General features: G+C 41.2%; 1 protein-coding gene across 8 annotated transcripts in view; it reads left to right on the forward strand.

The window, feature by feature from the left end:
* Window positions 1–821: 821 nt before the first annotated feature.
* AKAP10 (A-kinase anchoring protein 10) overlaps window positions 822–19,623 on the forward strand; it is an 81,660-nt gene continuing 62,858 nt past the window's right edge. For 3 of the 8 annotated variants that reach the window (XR_006384625.1, XR_006384626.1, XM_044249220.1), the window contains exons 1-3: window positions 822–1,049; window positions 11,245–11,292; window positions 17,439–17,621. Coding sequence is in view for 6 of the 8 variants with exons in the window: in XM_044249220.1 (XP_044105155.1) it covers window positions 962–1,049; window positions 11,245–11,292; window positions 17,439–17,621 (319 nt within the window). In the remaining 2 variants the exon portion in view is untranslated. The remainder of the gene's footprint in view (window positions 1,050–11,244; window positions 11,293–17,438; window positions 17,622–19,623) is intronic. The other 5 variants (XM_044249214.1, XM_044249215.1, XM_044249216.1 and 2 more) reach the window with 2 other exon arrangements.

Below are 19,623 nucleotides of genomic sequence, written 5' to 3' on the forward strand. Positions count from 1 at the left end.
ATTATTTCCCAATCAGCGCACTCACCCAGTGGTGAGGGACACTGAGAGGGCGGCGGAGACTTCGTTCCCCTCTGCTTTAGGGATGGATGGAGGGCCAGATTTACCCGGGAAAAGGCATTTGAACGAAGGTTGAAGGATAATTCACAAGTCTGCCTTGTAATTACTGGTGATGCTTTTGTTACTGCCCCTTTCAAACTTAAGCATTCCTAGGGATTTGGTTCTGAAAACAAGCCCACTTCTTTTTTATTGCCGAGGTCACTGTGATTGAGAAAGCCAGTGGAGCCGCATAAAACAGGTTATGCCTCCTCTCCCCCCTTCGAGGAACGGTGACCTTGCGTATCCGCGCGACTGGGGGTGTGTGTTTGGTCTGCTCGCCTAGGCGAGCACGGGCTGCAGGTGCAGGGTGAATCTGCTGTAGTCGGCCCGTGCCTTTCAGCCTCACTGGAACCGAGAAACAGGAGGGCTAAGGGGGAGCGCAGCAGTGCTGGCCTCGCCTTGTGTACAAGGGCACGCTCTGAGTGCCCACGGCCGGACGCCCCCAGACCTGAGGCACCGCGCCATCCACTCCAGGGTCCGGCGACAGCGGGGAGTGGAGAAGACTCCGGCTCCGGGAGGGTCAGTTTTGCGGGAACCGGATCGGCAACTCTCCAACCCTGGCAGCGACGCCGGACCTGGGAAAGGGCACAGGCCGCACGCGCGCAGGATCACGTGGGCGGGCTGGGCGCGTGCCCCGGCACCCACGAGAGGAGGCGGGGACGGGGGCGGGGCCGGCAGGTCGGCCTCCCGTGAAGCCTCGCGCGGGGAAGGACCGGAACTCCGGGCGGGCGGCTTGTTGATAATATGGCGGCAGGAGCTGCCTGGTCTTCTCGAGGAGGCGGTGGGGCCCACACCCGGAAGAAGGGTCTCTTTTCAGGCTAGTGCGGCGGCCGCTGCGGACCCGGAAGTCCGGGCCGGTTGCTGAATGAGGGGAGCCGGGCCCTCCCCGCGACAGTCCCCCCGCGCCCTCCGCCCCGACCCGGGCCCCGCCATGTCCTTCTTCCGGCGGAAAGGTAGCAGAGGGGGCTCCGGCTGGGAGCCAGGCCGGGCTTCAGGGGCGGCGGTGGGGTAGGTGGGCCTGCACGGGCTTTCTTCCCGGGTGGTGGCGAGGCCCTCGGCCTCCGCGCAGACGCCCCCTGCGTGCCTTGCTTTGCTCCCGGACTCTGCAGGGAGGGAGAAGGTGGCCTCCTCGCGCGAGGTCAGAGGGGAATTATCTCGCTGGTCCAAAAGTGTTTGCCAGAGCCCGTACAAGTTAATGCCTGTTTGCGCAAACCCAGTTTTCGCTTTTGTGTGCTGTGTGTCTATAAACGGTGGATCCGGAAGAAGGAAATTCCTTTAGTAGACTTTTCAGAATACTGAGGGTTTTCTATCTAAAAGCAACATGTGAAAAAGCTCTTTTCTTCAACTGGTGCTATTTTCTAGTTTCCCCTTTTTTGGGGGTGGGGTGGGGGATCCTGCAGTTCCTAAATAACATTACTTACTGCTGAAAGTTCCCTAATGAAGACTATTTCTTTTGATGACTTAGCAAGTCAACTTAACTGTTGGAACGCTCACTTTGTAAACGAAATTTCCGATTTTCAATTTTAATAGCTGCCCAGTTTTTAAGCAGAGGCAGTTTAGTTTTGATCCTGGATAAAGTTGTTGTGTTGCATTTAAAGTATATATCCAGAATGAACAAGTGTAGGTCTTTTTGGGTGATAGTGGTTCTTTAAGTTTTGTTATTTAAGAGAAAAGGTATCAGAGGGGGAAAAAAAAACCCACTAAACCTTATCAGAGGCTTGGGTTCACATGACTGCTCTGCTACTGACTGTCACCTGGGATAAAAAAAAAAGTGTTAACCCACTTTTTTCTCCTCTCTCAACCAAGAATTAGGTGGTTCCTAAAGGCCCCATTCAGATATGAATTCAAGAATTCTTTTTAAGTACGTGCAGAGTTTTAGTACCTGATGTCATGGTGAGTGAATGGTACTGTGAGGAATGAATGAAAGCTCTGCTGAATGAAGGAAACCTGTAAAATGGTACAAGGAAGCTTTGTTGATAATGTACCTTGGTGTAGTTTATCGCTCTAATTTGTTTGACAGTGTTGAAGTGTTTTTTTTTTTAAGGGGGAAAGAAAGCATTCTGTGTATAATGAGGCAGATTGCATGTTACATAATAGACTGTTGTTTCTGTCCGACAAATATTTTTGAATGTCTGCTGCTTGGCAGGCACTGTGTTAGGCCCTCATTATTAAGCACTGAACAAGAAAATGTCCCTGCACCTATGTACCTTCTTGTCTGCTGGGGCAGACAGACAATACATTTCTCTTTTAATACCTGTGTGTATTTACAAATTGATAACATGACAGAGATGAGGTTGAGAGGAGAAGCATATTTTGGTTTGATGTTAGAGAGGGGCCTCAGCAGGTGACCTTGGAACTTAGAGCCAAGGGCTCAGTAGGAGGTACGAGAGGCTAGGGAAGAGCATGTCCAAAGGTTGTGAGTCAAGAAAGAGTTTGGTGTCCTTCAAGAAAGGAAGGAAGGCCACTGTGATTTGGGCTTGGAGAGGTAGACAAGATTCACAGCTTTGTAGGCCATAGTTGGGTTTTATTTCAAATGCAGAGACATTATTTCAATTTATTATTATTATTATTTTTGAAAGAGAGAGAGCGCGAGAGGGATAGGGGAGAGGGAGAGAATCTTAAGTAGGCTACATGCTCAGTGTGGCGCTACTTCGGGGCTGGATCTCATGACCCTGAGATGGTGTCCTGAGCTGAAATCCGGAGTCAGACACCTAACCCACTGAGCTACCCAGGCACCCCTTAGAATTTTTAAAGAGGAGTGATTTGATATTATGTTATAAAAAGATAATGGTAGTTGCTTTTTGCAGGCTGAATGTGGCAAGAGTAGAAGCTAGATGCTTCTGTTTAGGGATCCCATCCAGTCTTGAAATACCATTTTTAAATACCACCTATATGCAGATGACTCCTGAATTTACATCTCCAGCTTGAATTCTCTCCCGAGTTAAGAATGGTATATCCAACTGTTGGTCCACTTTATACCTCTACCTGATAGATACAGTATATCTGTTAATAGAAATAATAGGCTGACAGATGGCTCTTTGAGTTACTGTACGAAAATTTAACTCCAGATTTTTTGTCACCTCAGTAAATTGCATTTCTGTTCTTTTACTTGCTCAGTCTAAATCTTTAGTACCTTCTTGAACCTTTCTTTCTCTCCTGTATCTACATAAGCAAATCTGCTAAGTCTACCCCAGAACGTAACCAAATTCAGCATCTTCTCACCATCCCTGACTATTAACTCCCTGGTCTAGGTGGTCATCCCTGTAGATTGGACAGTTAAGTCCTCTGAGAGGATGTCACTCAAATCTCAGCTTAAAAGTTAAGAGGAAGCTGGTTTTATGAAAGTAGAGAAAATGGGTGCCTGGGTGGCTCAGTTGGTTGAGCGTCTGACTCTTGATTTTGACTCACATCATGATCTCAGGGTCGTGAGATGGAGGCCTGTGTTGAGTCCCTAGCTGAGCAGAGAGCCTACTTGGGATTCTCTCTGTCCCTTTCTTTCTGCTTCCCACCGCCACCTCCCCATCCCCCATCCCCTGCCAGCACTTGCTTGCTCACTTGCCTGCTCTCTCAAATAAATAAAATCTTCAAAGGCAAAAAGGAAATAGAGAAAGCAGAGTTATTTTGCTGTAGGCTTCAGTTTGGTTTCCCTTCTTCCAACCTTGACCCCTATCTCTTCAAATTTCTTCAGTAGCTTTCTGTACACGGCCCCCTTTAATCTTGTTCCCATTTCTTCTCTGTGTTCATCTCCTGCTCTCCTTTTCCTGTTTTCTGTTTCCTTTTCACTGTTCTTTTTATATTGGCCTCTTTGTTGTCAAATACGTTCCTGCCTCAGGGCCTTTGCACTTAATTTTTTTTCCCCTCTGCCTAGAAACCTCTTCCCACAGGTACCCACTATTATGTTCTCTCATCTCCTTGACATCTTGGTGAGGCTTTGTCTGTCCATCCTACTTTTAACATTGCAGTCCCCAGCCCTTGCACTCCTATCTTACCTACTTTCTCCACAGCATTTATCACCCTCTACTTTTCTATGTATTTTATTAAGATGGAAGCTGATTTTGTTCACAGCTGTATCCCCATGTGTAGGTCAGTTCCTGGGCATAGTTAGGAATTTGGTAAATATTTGTTGAATAAGTGAATAAAAACAAAAAATATCTGCTAGTAAAAAGTGCTGAACAGGGAATTTAAACCGATGTGGGAGTAGATCACAGGACAGCAGTATTTGTTCAGATAATAAAGGAAGGCTTGTCTGAGAAGATGGTATTTAGTTTGAGATCTGAGTGAAGGGAGAGAGCCAGCCTCACAAAAGATCAAAGGAACTGCATTCTAACCAGAGAGAACTAGAAGTACAAATGTCTGAAGGCAGCAATAGCTGGGTGCGTTTAAGGAACCTGAAGAAGGCTGGAACTTAGGGGGTATAGGATATGCTTTGGAGACAGAAAGAGCATAACTTGAACAAGTGATTGGAGTGAAGAAAAACTGGGAAAGTTTTGGGCTTACAGCATGGGGCAGGAAGAATTAAGAACTGTTTTTGGCAATTATGGCTTTGTGTAACAGACATCCATGTGGATACGTCAAGGAAGCAGTGGGATGTATGAATCTGTAGTTCTAGGAAGAGGTCAGAACTTGAGATACGGTTCTGGCTTTAGAAATATTTTGCAGGGGTACCTGGGTGGCCCAGTCAGATAAGCCACTGCCTTCAGCTCAGGTCATGATCCCAGGATCCTGAGATCGAGCCCGTGCATTACGCTCAGCAGGGAGCCTGGTTCTCCCTCTTCCTCTGCCTGCCACTCCCCCTGCTTGTGTGCTCTCTCTCTGTGTTAAATACATAAATAAATTCTTCAAAAAAAAACATTTTGCATAACTGATGATTAATGACATGGGACTAAATGAGATCGCCTAGAGAATACATAAAATGTGAGGATTAGTTATGTTGAAAGGCTAAGGCTGTTATCACAAAGATACACTGAAGTGTAATGGTTCAAAAAAGATAGATTTTTTTTTTTATTACTCTCTTGAATTTAACAGTCCAAGTTTATTGGGTGGCTTTGCTTCACAGTCATTCAGGGATCTTTCCTCCCATATTGTTATACCTCTTTCCCTTGGGGTGTGGTCTGTTGTCAAAGCTGGGTCATAGCCTCTTCTGTCTGTCCTCAGTCCCCTGATCCATGGTAAGGAGGAAAGAGAAGCTTTGGCAGGAAAGTGGCACAAAATTATTTCTATTCATATTCTGTTGGTGAGAAGTTAGTCATATGGTCATAGATAACTGCAAAAGCTTCTGGGAAATGGAGAGTAACTAGCCAGCTAGTAGCTAGCTAATAGGCTATAGTCCTCTTGCTAGAAAGAGGAAAATGAGTTCTGTGGCCAGGTAGCATTTCCTGCCATACTGTACACAAGAACAGAGCCTTGGTGAAAGTTCTGGAGTTAAGCCAGCTTTTAGAAGTTAAATTGAGGGGCACCTGGATGGCTCAGATGGTTGGCCTTTAGCTGCCTTTAGCTCAGATCATGATCTCCAGGTCCAGGGATTGAGCCCCATGTCACTTCCGGTTCTACAGAGGTCTGCTTCTCCCTCTTCTTCTCCCCCTGCTTGTACTCTGTCTGTCTGTCTGTGTCTCTCTCTCTCAAAAGAATAAATCTTTACAAAAAACTTTTTTAAAAAGTTAAATAGAGGAACATGAGCCATTGGCAAAGGGGGATCAAAAATAAAATACCAGGGGCACCTGGGTGGCTCAGTGGGTTAAAGCCTCTGCCTTCGGCTCAGGTCATGATCCCAGGGTCTTGGGGTCGAGCCCTGCATCAGGCTCTCTGCTCAGCGGGGAGCCTGCTTCCTCCTCTCTCTCTGCTTGCCTCTGTGCTTACTTGTGATCTCTGTCAAATAAATAAATAAAATCTTTTTTAAAAAGAGGTAAATGCGTGGAGAAAGATATACCTTAAAAAAAAATACCAGTTATAAAGGAGTGTGATATCATGGAAGCTAAGAGAAGATAGTGTTTAAAAAAGAAGGGTGTGTTGTGTTGAATGTCACTTGCAGGATCAAGATGAAATAACTACTTAGTTTGATAATGTGGAAGTAATTGATGACTTTTGAGAGAGGTATCAGTATCAGTGGAATGGGTTGGAGGGAGAAGGTGAAGTGTGGAAAGTAGCAAGAGTAAAAACACCCTTTTCAAGAAACTGCAGTGAAAAGGAACTAAAAGGGGCTCTTGGGTTAAGCGATTTTTTTCTTTTTTTAAGATAAAAGGTACTAGAACATGTTTGTATGGCGATAGAAATGATCTGGTAGAGAGGGAGAAAATGATACAGAAGAGAGAGGTGTTACTTGAGGGAGTAAAGTTCTTGAGAACTCCTGAAGGATGGGATTAAAGCTTGACTCTACCAAGATTTGGTTAGGGTATGCTGCCGTTGGGAATGGCAGTTGGTAGGACTACTTATATAATGTTTAAAAACCTTCAATCAATGCTATATGTTGTTTACAGATACAGAAATATGTTAGAGTAAAACTGTAGGTGGAGACAATAATCTATTTTATGAAATTATTTCCCTGGGGAGAAGGGGAAATCCAATCAGGGAGAGAATTAATTTTCACATGCATGTCTTCTTTTGAAAAATTTTTAGAAGCAGATGTAGCATAATCTTAAGATTTGACAAACCTGAGTATTACTCAGATTAAATTCTAGTATTGTCTTTGTTTTAGATGTTTCATAATACAAGGAAATAAAGAAACAAGAAAAAGTATAGTTAGCAATATAGAATAATGTAGTTGAAATAAACCTAAATCAATAGTCACAATAAATGTAAAGACTGTATGGCTAAAAGACAAAAAGTTAGGCTGTATAATAAGCCAAAATCCAGCAATAAACTACTGGGAACACAACTAAGACATAAGGACATAGAGAAATTGAAAATAACTGGATGGAAGGATATAGCAGACAAATGTCAACCAGAAGAAAGCTATGTGGCAGATGACATACTTGAAACAACAAAACATTATCAGGGATAAAAAGGTGACTACATTATGATAAAATGAAAACGGTATTAGGAAGATAAAACTCAACTGCTTTACACCTAATATCAGTCTCAAAATACATAAAGCAAAATATACAGAATTACCAGGAGAAATCAACAAATTTACACAGTTTTTTTTTTTAAGATTTTATTTATTTATTTGACAGACAGATCGCAAGTAGGCAGAGAGAGAGAGGAGGAAGCAGGCTCCCTGTTCAGCAGAGAGCCCGATGCGGGGCTCGATCCCAGGACCCTGGGATCATGACCTGAGCTGAAGGCAGAGGCTTTAACCCACTGAGCCACCCAGGCGCCCCAAATTTACACAGTTTTAAGAATGATCTTCTTCAGACATCTAGAGCAGTAATCACAATAAACAGAAATGGGCTGTCCCAGTGAAAAGACTAGATTCCTCCTGTATGCCATTTAGTATAAAAAGGATCATAAGAAGGTTAAAAGTAAAAGGATGGGAAAATATATCACGGATATTAGACAAAAAGAAAGCTAATATAGTCTTCACAATAGCACAAAACAAAAAGTAGGGAAATTTTAAGTTTTGGAATGGAAAGGAGACAAAGGAATGGTTAGTCCCAGATAACATAATTGCATATATAAAAAAACTGAAGAAGATCTACACTCATACTTTTAGAACTCATAGAAGTTAAAAGAGTTCAGCTGGGTTTTAAAAATATATGTGTTTATATGGGATTATTTAAAACTCAGTTTTACCACTATATGCCAGTAAAAACAAAACTAAAATCATTATAGAGTTTACAAAACCTAATTTGACATGAAAGAAGACCCAGATAAATGGAGAGGTATACTATGTTCATGAATAGAAAGACTCAATCCCAGAAAGATGTGAACTCTCCCCCACATTAATCATTCAGTCAGTGCTACTTTAAAAATTCCTATGGGGGTTTTAGGATCAGGACAAGTTGATCCTATAATTAATAGAGAGGTAGTTTTGTAAGAGAATAAGGTAGAGGACTTGGCCCTGTCAAAGGCTGATTATATGGTTAAGTAATTAAGACTGAAATTAAATGCCCAGGAACAAACCCATGTATGTATGAGAACTTGGTATATAAAGAGTTCCTGTTTAGTTGAGAAAGGTTGGACTAATCAGTAAGTGATGTTTGCTGTCCCTCTGGCAGAAAAATAATTAGGATTTTTCTATGTCGTATCATATACATCAGGGGTCAGTTAATTTTCTGTACAAGACAAGATGGTGTCCTTGTAGCCATAGATTATATGTTAACAAATGGACATGGCTGTGTTAAACTAAAACTTTATTTATAAAAAACTGAAGGTGGGCTTGATTTGGCCCATGAGCTGTAGTTTCCCAATATCTGACAAACAAATAAATACAGGTAGATAAGAGCCCAGAATTCTAAAAAGCAAAATTTGAAATCATATGGAAGAAAATACAGAGGGAAAAAAAAAGAAAATCTGATCCTGTGCTAGGAAAGGATATCTTTAAGACATAGGAAAATACAATCCACATAATGTAAATTTGGCTACATTAAAATTTAAAGCTTCCATACAATAAAATACACATAAGGTATTTGCAACACCAAGGATTAACATCCAGAATATGAGTGGAATTTCTGCAAATAAGTAAAGGACAAAGGAATTGAGTAGCCAGCCCATAAAAGAAGATACCTATAAATACCAATATTTACCAATAAATACAAAAGGATATTTTCTCAGAGGAACTCAAGGAAATAAATTAAAAATACCATCAAATACCATTTGAAAAATATTAATTAAATGACCACTTTCATTAAAACTGCCCATCACTGGTTACCTATTAATTCCACTTATAGTGTTTTATCCTAGAGAAGTTTTTGGTTTTTTTTAAAGATTATATTTATTTATTTGAGAGAGAGAGAGAGCACAAGCAGGGAGAGGGGCAGAGGGAGAAGGAGAGGCAGACTCATGGCTGAGCTGGGAGTCTGATGTGGGGCTTGATCCCAGGACCTGAAGATCATGACCTGAGCTGAAGGCGGATGCTCAACTATCTGAGCTACCCAGGCACCCCTCCTAGAGAAATTCTTACATATAGACTACATAGGAAGACATGTACTAAAATGAACCAATAAAGGTGTATTTTAGAAATTCAGCAGCTAAAATGAAAGTACTAGAGCTACATGAATGCATCAGTATAGACAAGTCAAATTATGGGATGAATACAAGTTTCAGATATGTGTAGAAGAATACTATTCATTTCATCTTTAAAGATCTATAGAATAACTGCGTGTTTTACACTCAGGTAGTAATAGTCTAAAAACATAAATGGTAGAAAACACATCCAATTTAGGGCAGTATTTATCTCTGGGAAGGGAAGAGTAGTGGGATCAGGTAGTGAGTCATAGGACCCTTTATATAATATTTGGGGGGAAAAGGGAAGTAAGGCAAAACACTAATAATGTGGTTATTGTTGGATTGTGTGTGTACTTGTCTGTTTCAAGTATTGACGAGATCTGATTGATGAGAATGTATTGAAGGTGACAAAAGTGGAAATGTGGAGGTATGTTTTAGTGGTTAAAATCCGTTGGTCTTAGAAGTGTTTTGGGTGTGGGAAGTAAAGGAGAGACATGTTAAGAATGACTCCAAAAGTTTTGGCCTGAGAAACTGGGGTGGGAGTGTCTGTCAGTCATGAGAAAAATGAAAAGTGAAGTAAACCAGGTTTGGGAAGAGATGGTATGTTCCATTTTGGACGAGTTTAATTCTGGAAGAGGATGGGTAGATGGTTAACAAAATGAATTTTAAGGTCAGGAAGGTTTTAGACTAGAAATAGAAATTCAGGATTCATAGCTTGTCTGTGGTATTGAAAGCCTTCAGAATGGGTAAGCTCAGCCAGGAAATACACATGTGTACGTAGTGAAAAGAAAAGGTGCCCAACTTTCTCTGAGAAACTCTCAGTAGGTAGAAGTTGACCAGGCAATAAACTGAGAAGGAGCAGCTGGAAACCAGGGAGTCGAGTGCCTTGGAAGTCCAGACAAGTTCATGTTTCAAGTAGGAGAAGCAGTCAGTTTGCAGATGCAACCCAGTTGCTTCTACTACATTACCTTATTATTTTTTTTTCTTTCCAACAGCAGTGATCAGTACCTGAAATGATAATTTTTGTTCATGTTTGTCTCCACATTCTTGTATGTAGACTTCTTGAAGACAGGACTGTTCCTTCCTGAGCCAGGACAATGTCTAACACATACGAGGCACTCACATACTTGTTGATGGATTAATTTATCTGATACTTTGAGAGCTTGTTATTTCCTGCTACTAGCCTTTCAAAAGGTGTTGACTGTTTAAGAGCACATGTTGGGATTTTTTATTTTGATAGGCTTCTCATGGTGGGGTTAAAGAAAATTTAATGTTGGAAAAAAAATACAAGAAAAGTAAGGAAGGTTAAAAATAGTCTTATGTCAGATCCTGTAGGAGTTCACGCTTTGCTTAAGCTGCCATGTACCTTCCTTTCTTGGATATTACATTGTTAGCATATTTGCAGTAGAATTTCTACTGTTTTGTATAATGGAGAAGAGACTGTGTAGCACTTTAAGAGAAGTTGTTAAGCCTTGAGTATTAGATATTTAGATTATAAGTTTAGAATGTTTTTATTTGCTGCTATGAGAGGAATACACAAAAAGTAAGATACGATACACAAAGAACTCTTTTTCTTGAAGACGCATCTAGTGGCACATTTTAATAATACTAGTTAACATCCTAAATTAACCTTGTACATCGTACTCTTCTGGGTTCTTTTTAATTTTTTTTTCACTCATAACCCTCTAAGGTAGATGTTGTTATTACTGTTCTAAAGTTATAAATCAAGGAAATTGAGACCCAGAGAAGTAAAGTAACTGGTCCATGGTCAGAGGGCTGTGTAATAAGTTGGAAGCTAGATTTGAACCCAGGAATTCTGACATTGTCTCTCCATTAGCATGCTCAGTGCTCTTGACTGAACGATGTTCAAGGGTCACTTCCTTTCCCCTGACAACTGTCTCGCCCTGTTCCCCTCCAAGGTGTTATTCCATTGTTGTACAGCTGTGAATATTCATCTGTTAGAACAAAGCTTGTCTAATTTTTACATCGTACAGATGGGATCTTTTTGACTGTAGAAATTGGTCATGATGCTTTTTTATCTTCCAGTGAAAGGCAAAGAACAAGAGAAAACCTCAGATGTCAAGTCAATTAAAGGTGAGTTCAGTGGCGTTGCATTGTGTTAAAAAAGTGATGTGCTTTGCATTTACAGGCTATTTAAACCTGTTATCTCCCCCCCCTTCTTTTGCTATTAATCATCTCTGCCTTCTTTTGTAATTATTTATGATTGTGACTTATTTCCTTGTTCGACCTGTATATTCTTCAGCACCCTGCATATATGATAGGCTTTTGCTAAGCACTTGTTGGCTGTCCTAGTGATATAGTAAACCAATGCCCTCCATTAATCACATGTTTGATTGTTCACTAGAATTATTGAGTTGATTTTATTATTTTTTAACTTAAAATCAGTGAATTAACATTGAGTGTATTGTTAGTGTCAGGGGTAGAGTTTAGTGATTCATCTGTTGCATATAACACCCAGTGCTCAGGATTAGATCAGGTGTCCTCCTTAATGTCTATCACCCCGTTACCCCATCCCCTCATATCTCCCCTCCAGCAACCCTCAGTTTCTTTCCTGTAGTTGAGCATCTCTTATGGTTTGTAGTTGACTTTATTTTTTAAAAAAGCAAAAAGCGAGGGGCACCTGCATGGGTTGAGTGTCTGGCTCTTGGTTTTGGCTCAGGGTCGTGAGGTCAAGCTCTGTGTTGGGTTCTCGGCTCAGTGTGGAGTCTGCTGCAGACTCTCTCTCTCCATCTGCCCCCTCCCCACTGGGCTCACTCTCTCTCTCTCTAAAATAAATAAATACATCTTTTTTATTTTTTAAAATTTATTTTTTTTTTTAAGATTTTATTTTATTTATTTGAGAGAGAGACAGTGAGAGAGAGAATGAGCGAGGAGAAGGTCAGAGAGCGAAGCAGACTCCCCATGGAGCTGGGAGCCTGATGTGGGACTCGATCCCGGGACTCCAGGATCACGCCCTGAGCCAGAGGCAGTCGTTTAACCAACTGCGCCACCCAGGCGTCCCTTTAAAATTTATTTTATTTGAGAGACAGAGAGAACACAAATGGGAGGAGGGGCAGAGGAGGGGAAGCAGACTCCCCGCTAAGAAAGGAAACAGATGCAGAGATCGATCTTAGGACCCTGGGATTATGACCTGAGCCGAAGGCAGAGGCTTAACTGACTGAGCTACCCAGGTGCCCCATAAATAAATCTTTAAAAACAAAACAAAAAGTGCCTGCTGGGTGGCTCAGTGGGGTAAAGCCTCTGCCTTTGGCTTAGGTCATGATCCCAGGGTCCTAGGATCGAGCCCCACATCAGGTTCTCTGCTTGGCAGGGAGCTTGCTCCCCGCTCACCCCACCCCCGGCCTACTAGTGATCTCTGTCAAATAAATAAAATCTTAAAAAAACAAAACAAAACACAAAAACAAAAAAACCCAAAGTGAAAAATACTCTGAACTCAGCTGACAGCTCTGGAGTAAAGAACTTCCACTTACAAGGCTTGGCTTTCTGTTGTTTACCCGGAAGTATGGATCATTACAGTTTTTACTTCTCTGTTACTTTGGATGAATGGTCTTTTTTTTTTTTTTTTTTAAAGATTTTATTTATTTATCAGAGAGAGAGAGGGGGAGAGAGCAAGCACAGGCAGACAGAATGGCAGGCAGAGGCAGAGGGAGAAGCAGGCTCCCTGCTGAGCAAGGAGCCTGATGTGGGACTCGATCCCAGGACGGTGGGATCATGACCTGAGCCGAAGGCAGCTGCTTAACCAACTGAGCCACCCAGGCGTCCCGGATGAATGGTCTTAACTTAAATTTATCCAGAGTACTTTATTGTAATCAGTATATTATCTATGTTTATAGGCTAGAGCCTGCTTCTTTAGGTTGTAATCTCTACTATAGTTTTGACTGATTTTATTATATTAATTACAAAGATTGGAATGGAAAATTATAATGGAAATTGTTTATATAGCCATTAATATAAATTTCATAAATAAAATCTATTTACATGAGATCTATAGATTGCTACTTAGACTTTTTTTATTTTATTTTTTTTTAAAGATTTTATTTATTTATTTGACAGACAGAGATCACAAGTAGGCAGAGAGGCAAGCAGAGAGAGAAGGAAGGGAAGAAGGCTCCCTGCTGAGCAGAGAGCCCAATTCGGGGCTTGATCCCAGGACTCCGGGATCATGACCTGAGCCGAAGGCAGAGGCATTAACCCCCTGAGCCACCCAGGTGCCCGCTACTTAGACTTTTTTTTCAGATGTTTGTATCTTATGTGGCTAGCATTGAGTATTAACCATTTATGCTCAGTTTGCTGGAGAGTGACTGATTATAACTTAAGAGATTTGTAATATTAGAGAAGAGCTAGGGTACTTTACAGTCTTATTTTCTGCTTACTTCTGTTAATTTTAAGCCAGGTGTTTATGAACCGTGTTGGTTCATACTGCTTTCCTTAAGCAGAATTTGATTGACTTTGATAAAGACTTCAAGCCCTTAGCAAGCAGCATGTGTAAAGACGAGATCCGAATGTAGAAGGAAGGGGTTTGATGTCTCAGGCACTTTAGATTTCTCAGGTCTTCTACTCTAAACTGCTACTAACAGTGTGACCTTGGGAAGACCTGTAACCTTCCTCGGATTCTTCATTTGTGGAGTGAGAGGGTTGGCCTGCCTAACTTCTGAAACTGTACCTGGCTAAAAAAATTCCATGTTCCTACCCTGTGACAGTACATAATCTGTGCTTAGCCTTCACTGGCTTACCTTAGAATCTTACAGAACAGAATCTTACAGAATCTTCTTTCATAGGAAACAGGCCCTCAAGAAGTTTGCAGTATGATTAGAGCTTAGACGTGGAATAGTAGCAAATACACCAACATACTAATAACAACCATTTCTTGAACACCTGTTCTGTTATAGGCATTAGCCAAAAACTGAGGCTAGGCAAAAAAAAGACTTGGCACCTGTACTCACTGAACTTACAGATTGATAGGGGAGAGGAACATTCATCAAGTGAGTCCACAGATGGCATGGGCTGGATCTACAGTGATGAAAATAAAGAGAGATGGAGTGATCAGTTCAGAGCAAAAATGGATAGAACTTTGTTATTGATTAAATAGGAGGTGTAAGGGATAGGAAGGTTTCAGATTAACACCTACTTTTCTGGCTTGCCTAACTGTGTGACTGGTGGAGAACCAAGTTGGGAAATTATATGTTCAATTTTGGCATGGTGGGTGGGAGGTACTTGGAGACATTTACATATATTATTTTATCCACATAATTCTAGAGTCTGAGTTTCCAACCAAAGGTAAAAGGGTGATTTTTCTAGAGTCTGGCAGACCAAAGCTCAAGTTCTGCCTGTTGAAACAACTACTATCTCATTGACATGTATCAAGTATTTAACTTTTGTCTTTCTGCATCTCAAAAATGAGGAAAATAGGGGTGCCTGTGTTAAAGCCTCTGCCTTTGGCTCAGGTCATGATCTCAGGGTCCTGGGATTGAGCCCCTATCAGGCTCTCTGATCAGCAGGGAGCCTGCTTCCTTCTCTCTCTCTCTCTCTTTCTCTCTCTCTCTCTGCCTGCCTCTCTGCCTACTTGTGATCTCTGTCAAATAAATAAATAAAATCTTTTTAAAAATTTGAGGAAAATTCTGGTCTTGCTAAATTGATCTAAGAGATAATGAAGTAATATACCCTCCAAAAAATGTGTATCGAGCCCCCAGTACAAGGTTTGGTATGTAGGAGGTACTACTCTGGTAGCTCTTGTAGCAGAAGAGGCCCTGAACATGATGGCTTAGTTAGATGAAATATTGTGAGGAGTTCAGAGGAATTTGAGATCAGCAAATGGTTTTTGAAGTGTGGGGAAGGGTTTGTAGAAATGGGACTTAATCTATATAAAAGTTGAATAATAAGGATTTGAGTGAAAGAGGCAGTTCTTTCTCTTTTCCCTAACGGCCCAGCCTCTTCTTTGAGTATATATATTGGGCAAAGGGACCTTCAGACAAGTAAGGGTGTATTTTCACAGAAGATTGATACCCAGTTGTAAGGACCTTAGAGACCAGAACAGAGAGTTTAGACAGAGAACATAGGGAGCCTGTAGGCTTTGAGTAGGATGTTGATGCTTTATATAGGGTATTTATGAAAGGTAAGTCTGGAAGAGTTCTATAGGATGGAAACCAGAGAAGTCCTTTTGCTGTAATACAGAAAAGCCTGTATTAAGGGTGTGGTGTTGATAATAAACATGTAAGTAGATGTATAATATCTTTAAGAAAAAATCAACCAATCTTAGGTAAACATGTAGAGTGAAAAAGAATGGGCCCATGATTCTGAGCTTTGGAGACTGGCAGGTTGAGCAGAGATAGGGAAATTGAATAGGAGCATTAGTTTGGAAGAAGATGCGGTGAGTTTGGTATTTGGACAAATTGGTCTTGATATGGTCAAGTCAAAGTGAGAATAGCTAGCGGTAAGGAATTAATAGGCCCCAAGCCCAAATCAAAGGCCAGGTGTCAGATGCAGGTCAGGGCTTACTCCCTGGGGCTCCAGTTCCATAGAAGTGTACCCTAAGAGCTGCTGCAGAGAGGTCCAGAGTGTGAGTGAGACGTTCCCCTTGAGTCAACCAGAGTTACTAATAACTGTTTTGTTTTGTTTTTTAATGTATTTATTTATTTATTTGACAGAGAGAGACATAGTGAGAGAGGGAACACAAGCAGGGGCAGGATGGCGGTGTGAGAGGGAGAAGGAGTCTCCCCACCGAGCAGGGAGCCCGGAGTGGGGCTCAATCCCAGGATGCTGGAATTATGGCCTGGGCCAAAGGCAGACGCTTAATGACTGAGCCACCCGGACGTCCCCTAATAACTCTTTAAAAATCTCCTTTAGATATCTGTTTAGATAGATAGGTATCTAAAATAGGTACCTATTTTATCTGGTTTTGTTTATTTTAACAGATGTGTCAGGGTCTCAAGTTTATTTGTGGGGGAAAAAGAGGAGTACTTACAGGTTTAAATAATCTTTTCAGAAAAGTTGGCTCTAGTAATAATTAAAAGGTTTGAGAGTAAATGTTTCTAGCAAAAAGAATAAAAGAGCAGAGAGCCTCAGGAGGAGGAGTCAGGGAAGGAGACTATTTCCGACATGGTGGGCATTTTTAAAAATTTCTTTTTTAAGATTTTACTTATTTGTTAGAGAGCACAAGCAGGGAGAGTAGCAGGCAGAGGGAGAAGCAGGTTCCCCACAGAGCAGGAAGCTCTGTGTATGGAACTGCGTCCCAGGACTCTGGGATCATGACCTGAGCAGAAGGCAGACGCTTAGCCGACTGTACCACCCAGGTGTCCCTTCTGTCCTTGCTATAGCAATGCGCTAGGCCAACACTTTTTAAAAACCTTTACTAAGAGTCTTTAATATTTGTATGGAATAAATAGAGTTTGAATGCTGATCCAGCTGTAGCAACAAGGTCAGAGGACTACTTTGACAGTATTGTAATACTGAGTTGCTTATTTCCTGTTAGCAAATGGGTAATTTCTTTATTCTGACGTCAATAGGCCATTTCTTCAGACTACTAAGGAAAATGTGTTTTGTGAATTTTTTAAGTGTGCTTTATCTCTAAGCAGCTTGAACCTTGATCATAAATGTTTTTCATTAGAGAAATTTTGTTACCCAATTAAAAAGTAAAATAAGGGGATGCCTGGGTGGCTTAAGCATCTGCCTTCAGTTCAGGTCATGATCCCAGGGGCCTGGGATGGGGTCCCACATTGGGCTTCCTAGTGAGCAGGGAGCCTGCTTCTCCCTCAGCCTGCTGTTTCCCCCGGCTTGTGCACTCCCTCTCTCTCTTCCTCTGACAAAAAAATAAAATAAAATAAGTATTCTGAAGAATGTTTTTCTCATTTTTACCCCATTTCACAAGTTTTAGTTTTGTTCCTTGGACAGAAAGGATTAAGGAATTGAAAAGGTCCATATATCAGAATGTTTTCTGGCTTTGGTACTTTCTGTCATCAGTAGACGTTCTCAAAGAAACATCTCTTGTTTTAAGTTCCGTTTTTGGCACAGTATTTTGAGAGTTATAAATAATAATAGGACATTGCTTTCCAGTTTTCTGCTGCTTGATTCCCTGTCCTGTAAGTATTTTTTGTTGAGCGTGTATGCTTAAGGGAGGTGTTACAAAATTTAATTTTTAAAGTTCTCTTAAAGTCCTTTATGAGACATTTTTAGGCTATCAAATTATGTTTAATTTTTAACCTTTTTTTCCCCCCAAATTATAGCTTCAATATCTGTACATTCCCCACAAAAAAGCACTAAAAATCATGCCTTGCTGGAGGCAGCAGGACCAAGTCATGTTGCAATCAATGCCATTTCTGCCAACATGGACTCCTTTTCAAGTAGCAGGACAGCAACACTTAAGAAGCAGCCAAGCCACATGGAGGCTGCTCATTTTGGCGACCTGGGTAAGTGACTCACTTTTTGTTAACTTCTAGTAGGAAGGATTGAGTGTGTTATGGGAAACTCTTGCTGGAGGATACTAGAACTGTATAATGGGAATGTGCTTTGGAAAAATGTATTTAAGATAAGAGCATGTGTTTCTTGATCTGTGGGTTGTTAGTTTGATCCCCACATTAGGCATGGAGCCTTCTTAAAATAAAATTTGGGGCACCTGGGGGCTCATTCATTAGGTGTCTGCCTTCGGCTCGGGTCATGATCCCGGGGTCCTGGGATCGAGCCTCGCATTAGGCTCCCTGCTCGGCGGGAAGCCAGCTTCTTCCTCTCCTACTTCCCCTGCTTATGTTTCCTTTCTCGCTGTCTCTGTCACTGTCAAATGAATAAATAAAATGTTATAAAAAAATAAATAAAATTTAAAAAGTAAATAAAAATAACAGCTACAAGTATAACAAATGATACTCTACTACGTTCCCATAAGCAAAAAATATAAAGCATTCTCAGTTTAAAAAAAAAAAAAAAGTGCCATTTCCAGAAGAAGAAATACATTTAACCACTAATTATATGAACAAGATGCCTCATTTCACTCATACTCAGGAAATTGCAAATTTAAGTAATGAGTTAATGTTCTCCCTAACACATCAGCAAATCTTTAAAGTTTGCCAATTTGAATGGTAACGGAGATGAAGAGAAATAGCCAGTCCTATTTAGTGGAAGTGTAGATTGATGAAGATTTTTTTGGAAGGCGGTGTGGAAGTAGTTATCAGAATGTAAAATAGAAGATCTAGCCCTCAGAGGTAGTCACATATATGCCAAAAGATGTAGATGCAAGTATGTATAAAGCTTTTATTGCAGTGTTATTTGTGAAAGCAAAAAATGAGGAACAACATGTACATATCTGGCAATGGAGAAGTTGATACATTGTGGTGTACCCGCATCTGGAATATTAGGGAGCCATTTAAAAGTCCGAAGATGACCTAGAGAAATATCTAAGGTTAAAGTGCAAAAAGCAGGTCACATAACAGTGAGTGTAATAGGATCCCTACTATGTTAAAATAACTTCTTCCCCCCTGCCCCCAAAAAAGATATGAAGGAGATCGAATTTTCGTTACCCACAGTTCTGCACTTCATAAAAGTTGTGTGTCATGGCATCATAAATTGAAAGAAAAGTGAATAAATTGATGTCTAATTAAATTAGCCCGTCTTTTGACCTATTTGCTTAACAGTTGTATATCTTCAAAGATGTCAGAGTGTCTGTGGGCCACACTCAGCAGTACACTGCAAACAGCATTTGTATTGATCACAAAGTAAAATTGTAAGTTTTACTGGATTACACCTGTGTTGCTGGTGGGGATGTGAAATGGTACAGGCACTCTGGAAAATAGTTTGGTGTTTCTTGTGGAGCAGAACGTGCAGATGTCATATGACCCTGCAGTTGCACTCTTCAGCTTTTATCCTAGAGAAGTGGAAACTTACATTCCCACAAAAGCCTGTACCCCGATGTCCATAGCAGCTTAAAAGCCGAAAACCGGCTGTCTTGCAGCATCGAGTGAGTGGTTAGACACACTGGTACTTGCATACCACAGAATACTGCTCAGCCATGAAGAAGAGCACACTATTGATTTACCTCACAACTTGGGTGAGTCCCAAGGGAATTGTGCTGAGCGTCAAAAGCCAGTCCCAAAAGGTTATGCGCAGTAGGATTCCATTTGTATAATATTTTTGAAATGACAAAATTAGAGAAATGAAGGATAGAGTAGTGTTTGCCAGGACCGAGGAATGGAGGAGGTGGTTACAAAAGGCCACATGAGGCATCCATGTGGCATTGGAACTGTTCAGTAACTTGGCAGTTACCCAGGGTAAAGTTGCATAGATTCCCTTGCATGGAATGAAGTCCACAGGTGTGTACAGGTGAAATGGGAAGATCAGAGTAAGATTGGTGGTTGTAGCAACATCAGTACCTTGATGTGATACTGTAATATGGTAATGTAAGATGTTACCTTAGGGAACCTC

This window comes from Neovison vison, chromosome 5 (genome assembly GCF_020171115.1).
Source record: "Neovison vison isolate M4711 chromosome 5, ASM_NN_V1, whole genome shotgun sequence".
Classification (NCBI taxonomy): domain Eukaryota; kingdom Metazoa; phylum Chordata; class Mammalia; order Carnivora; family Mustelidae; genus Neogale; species Neogale vison.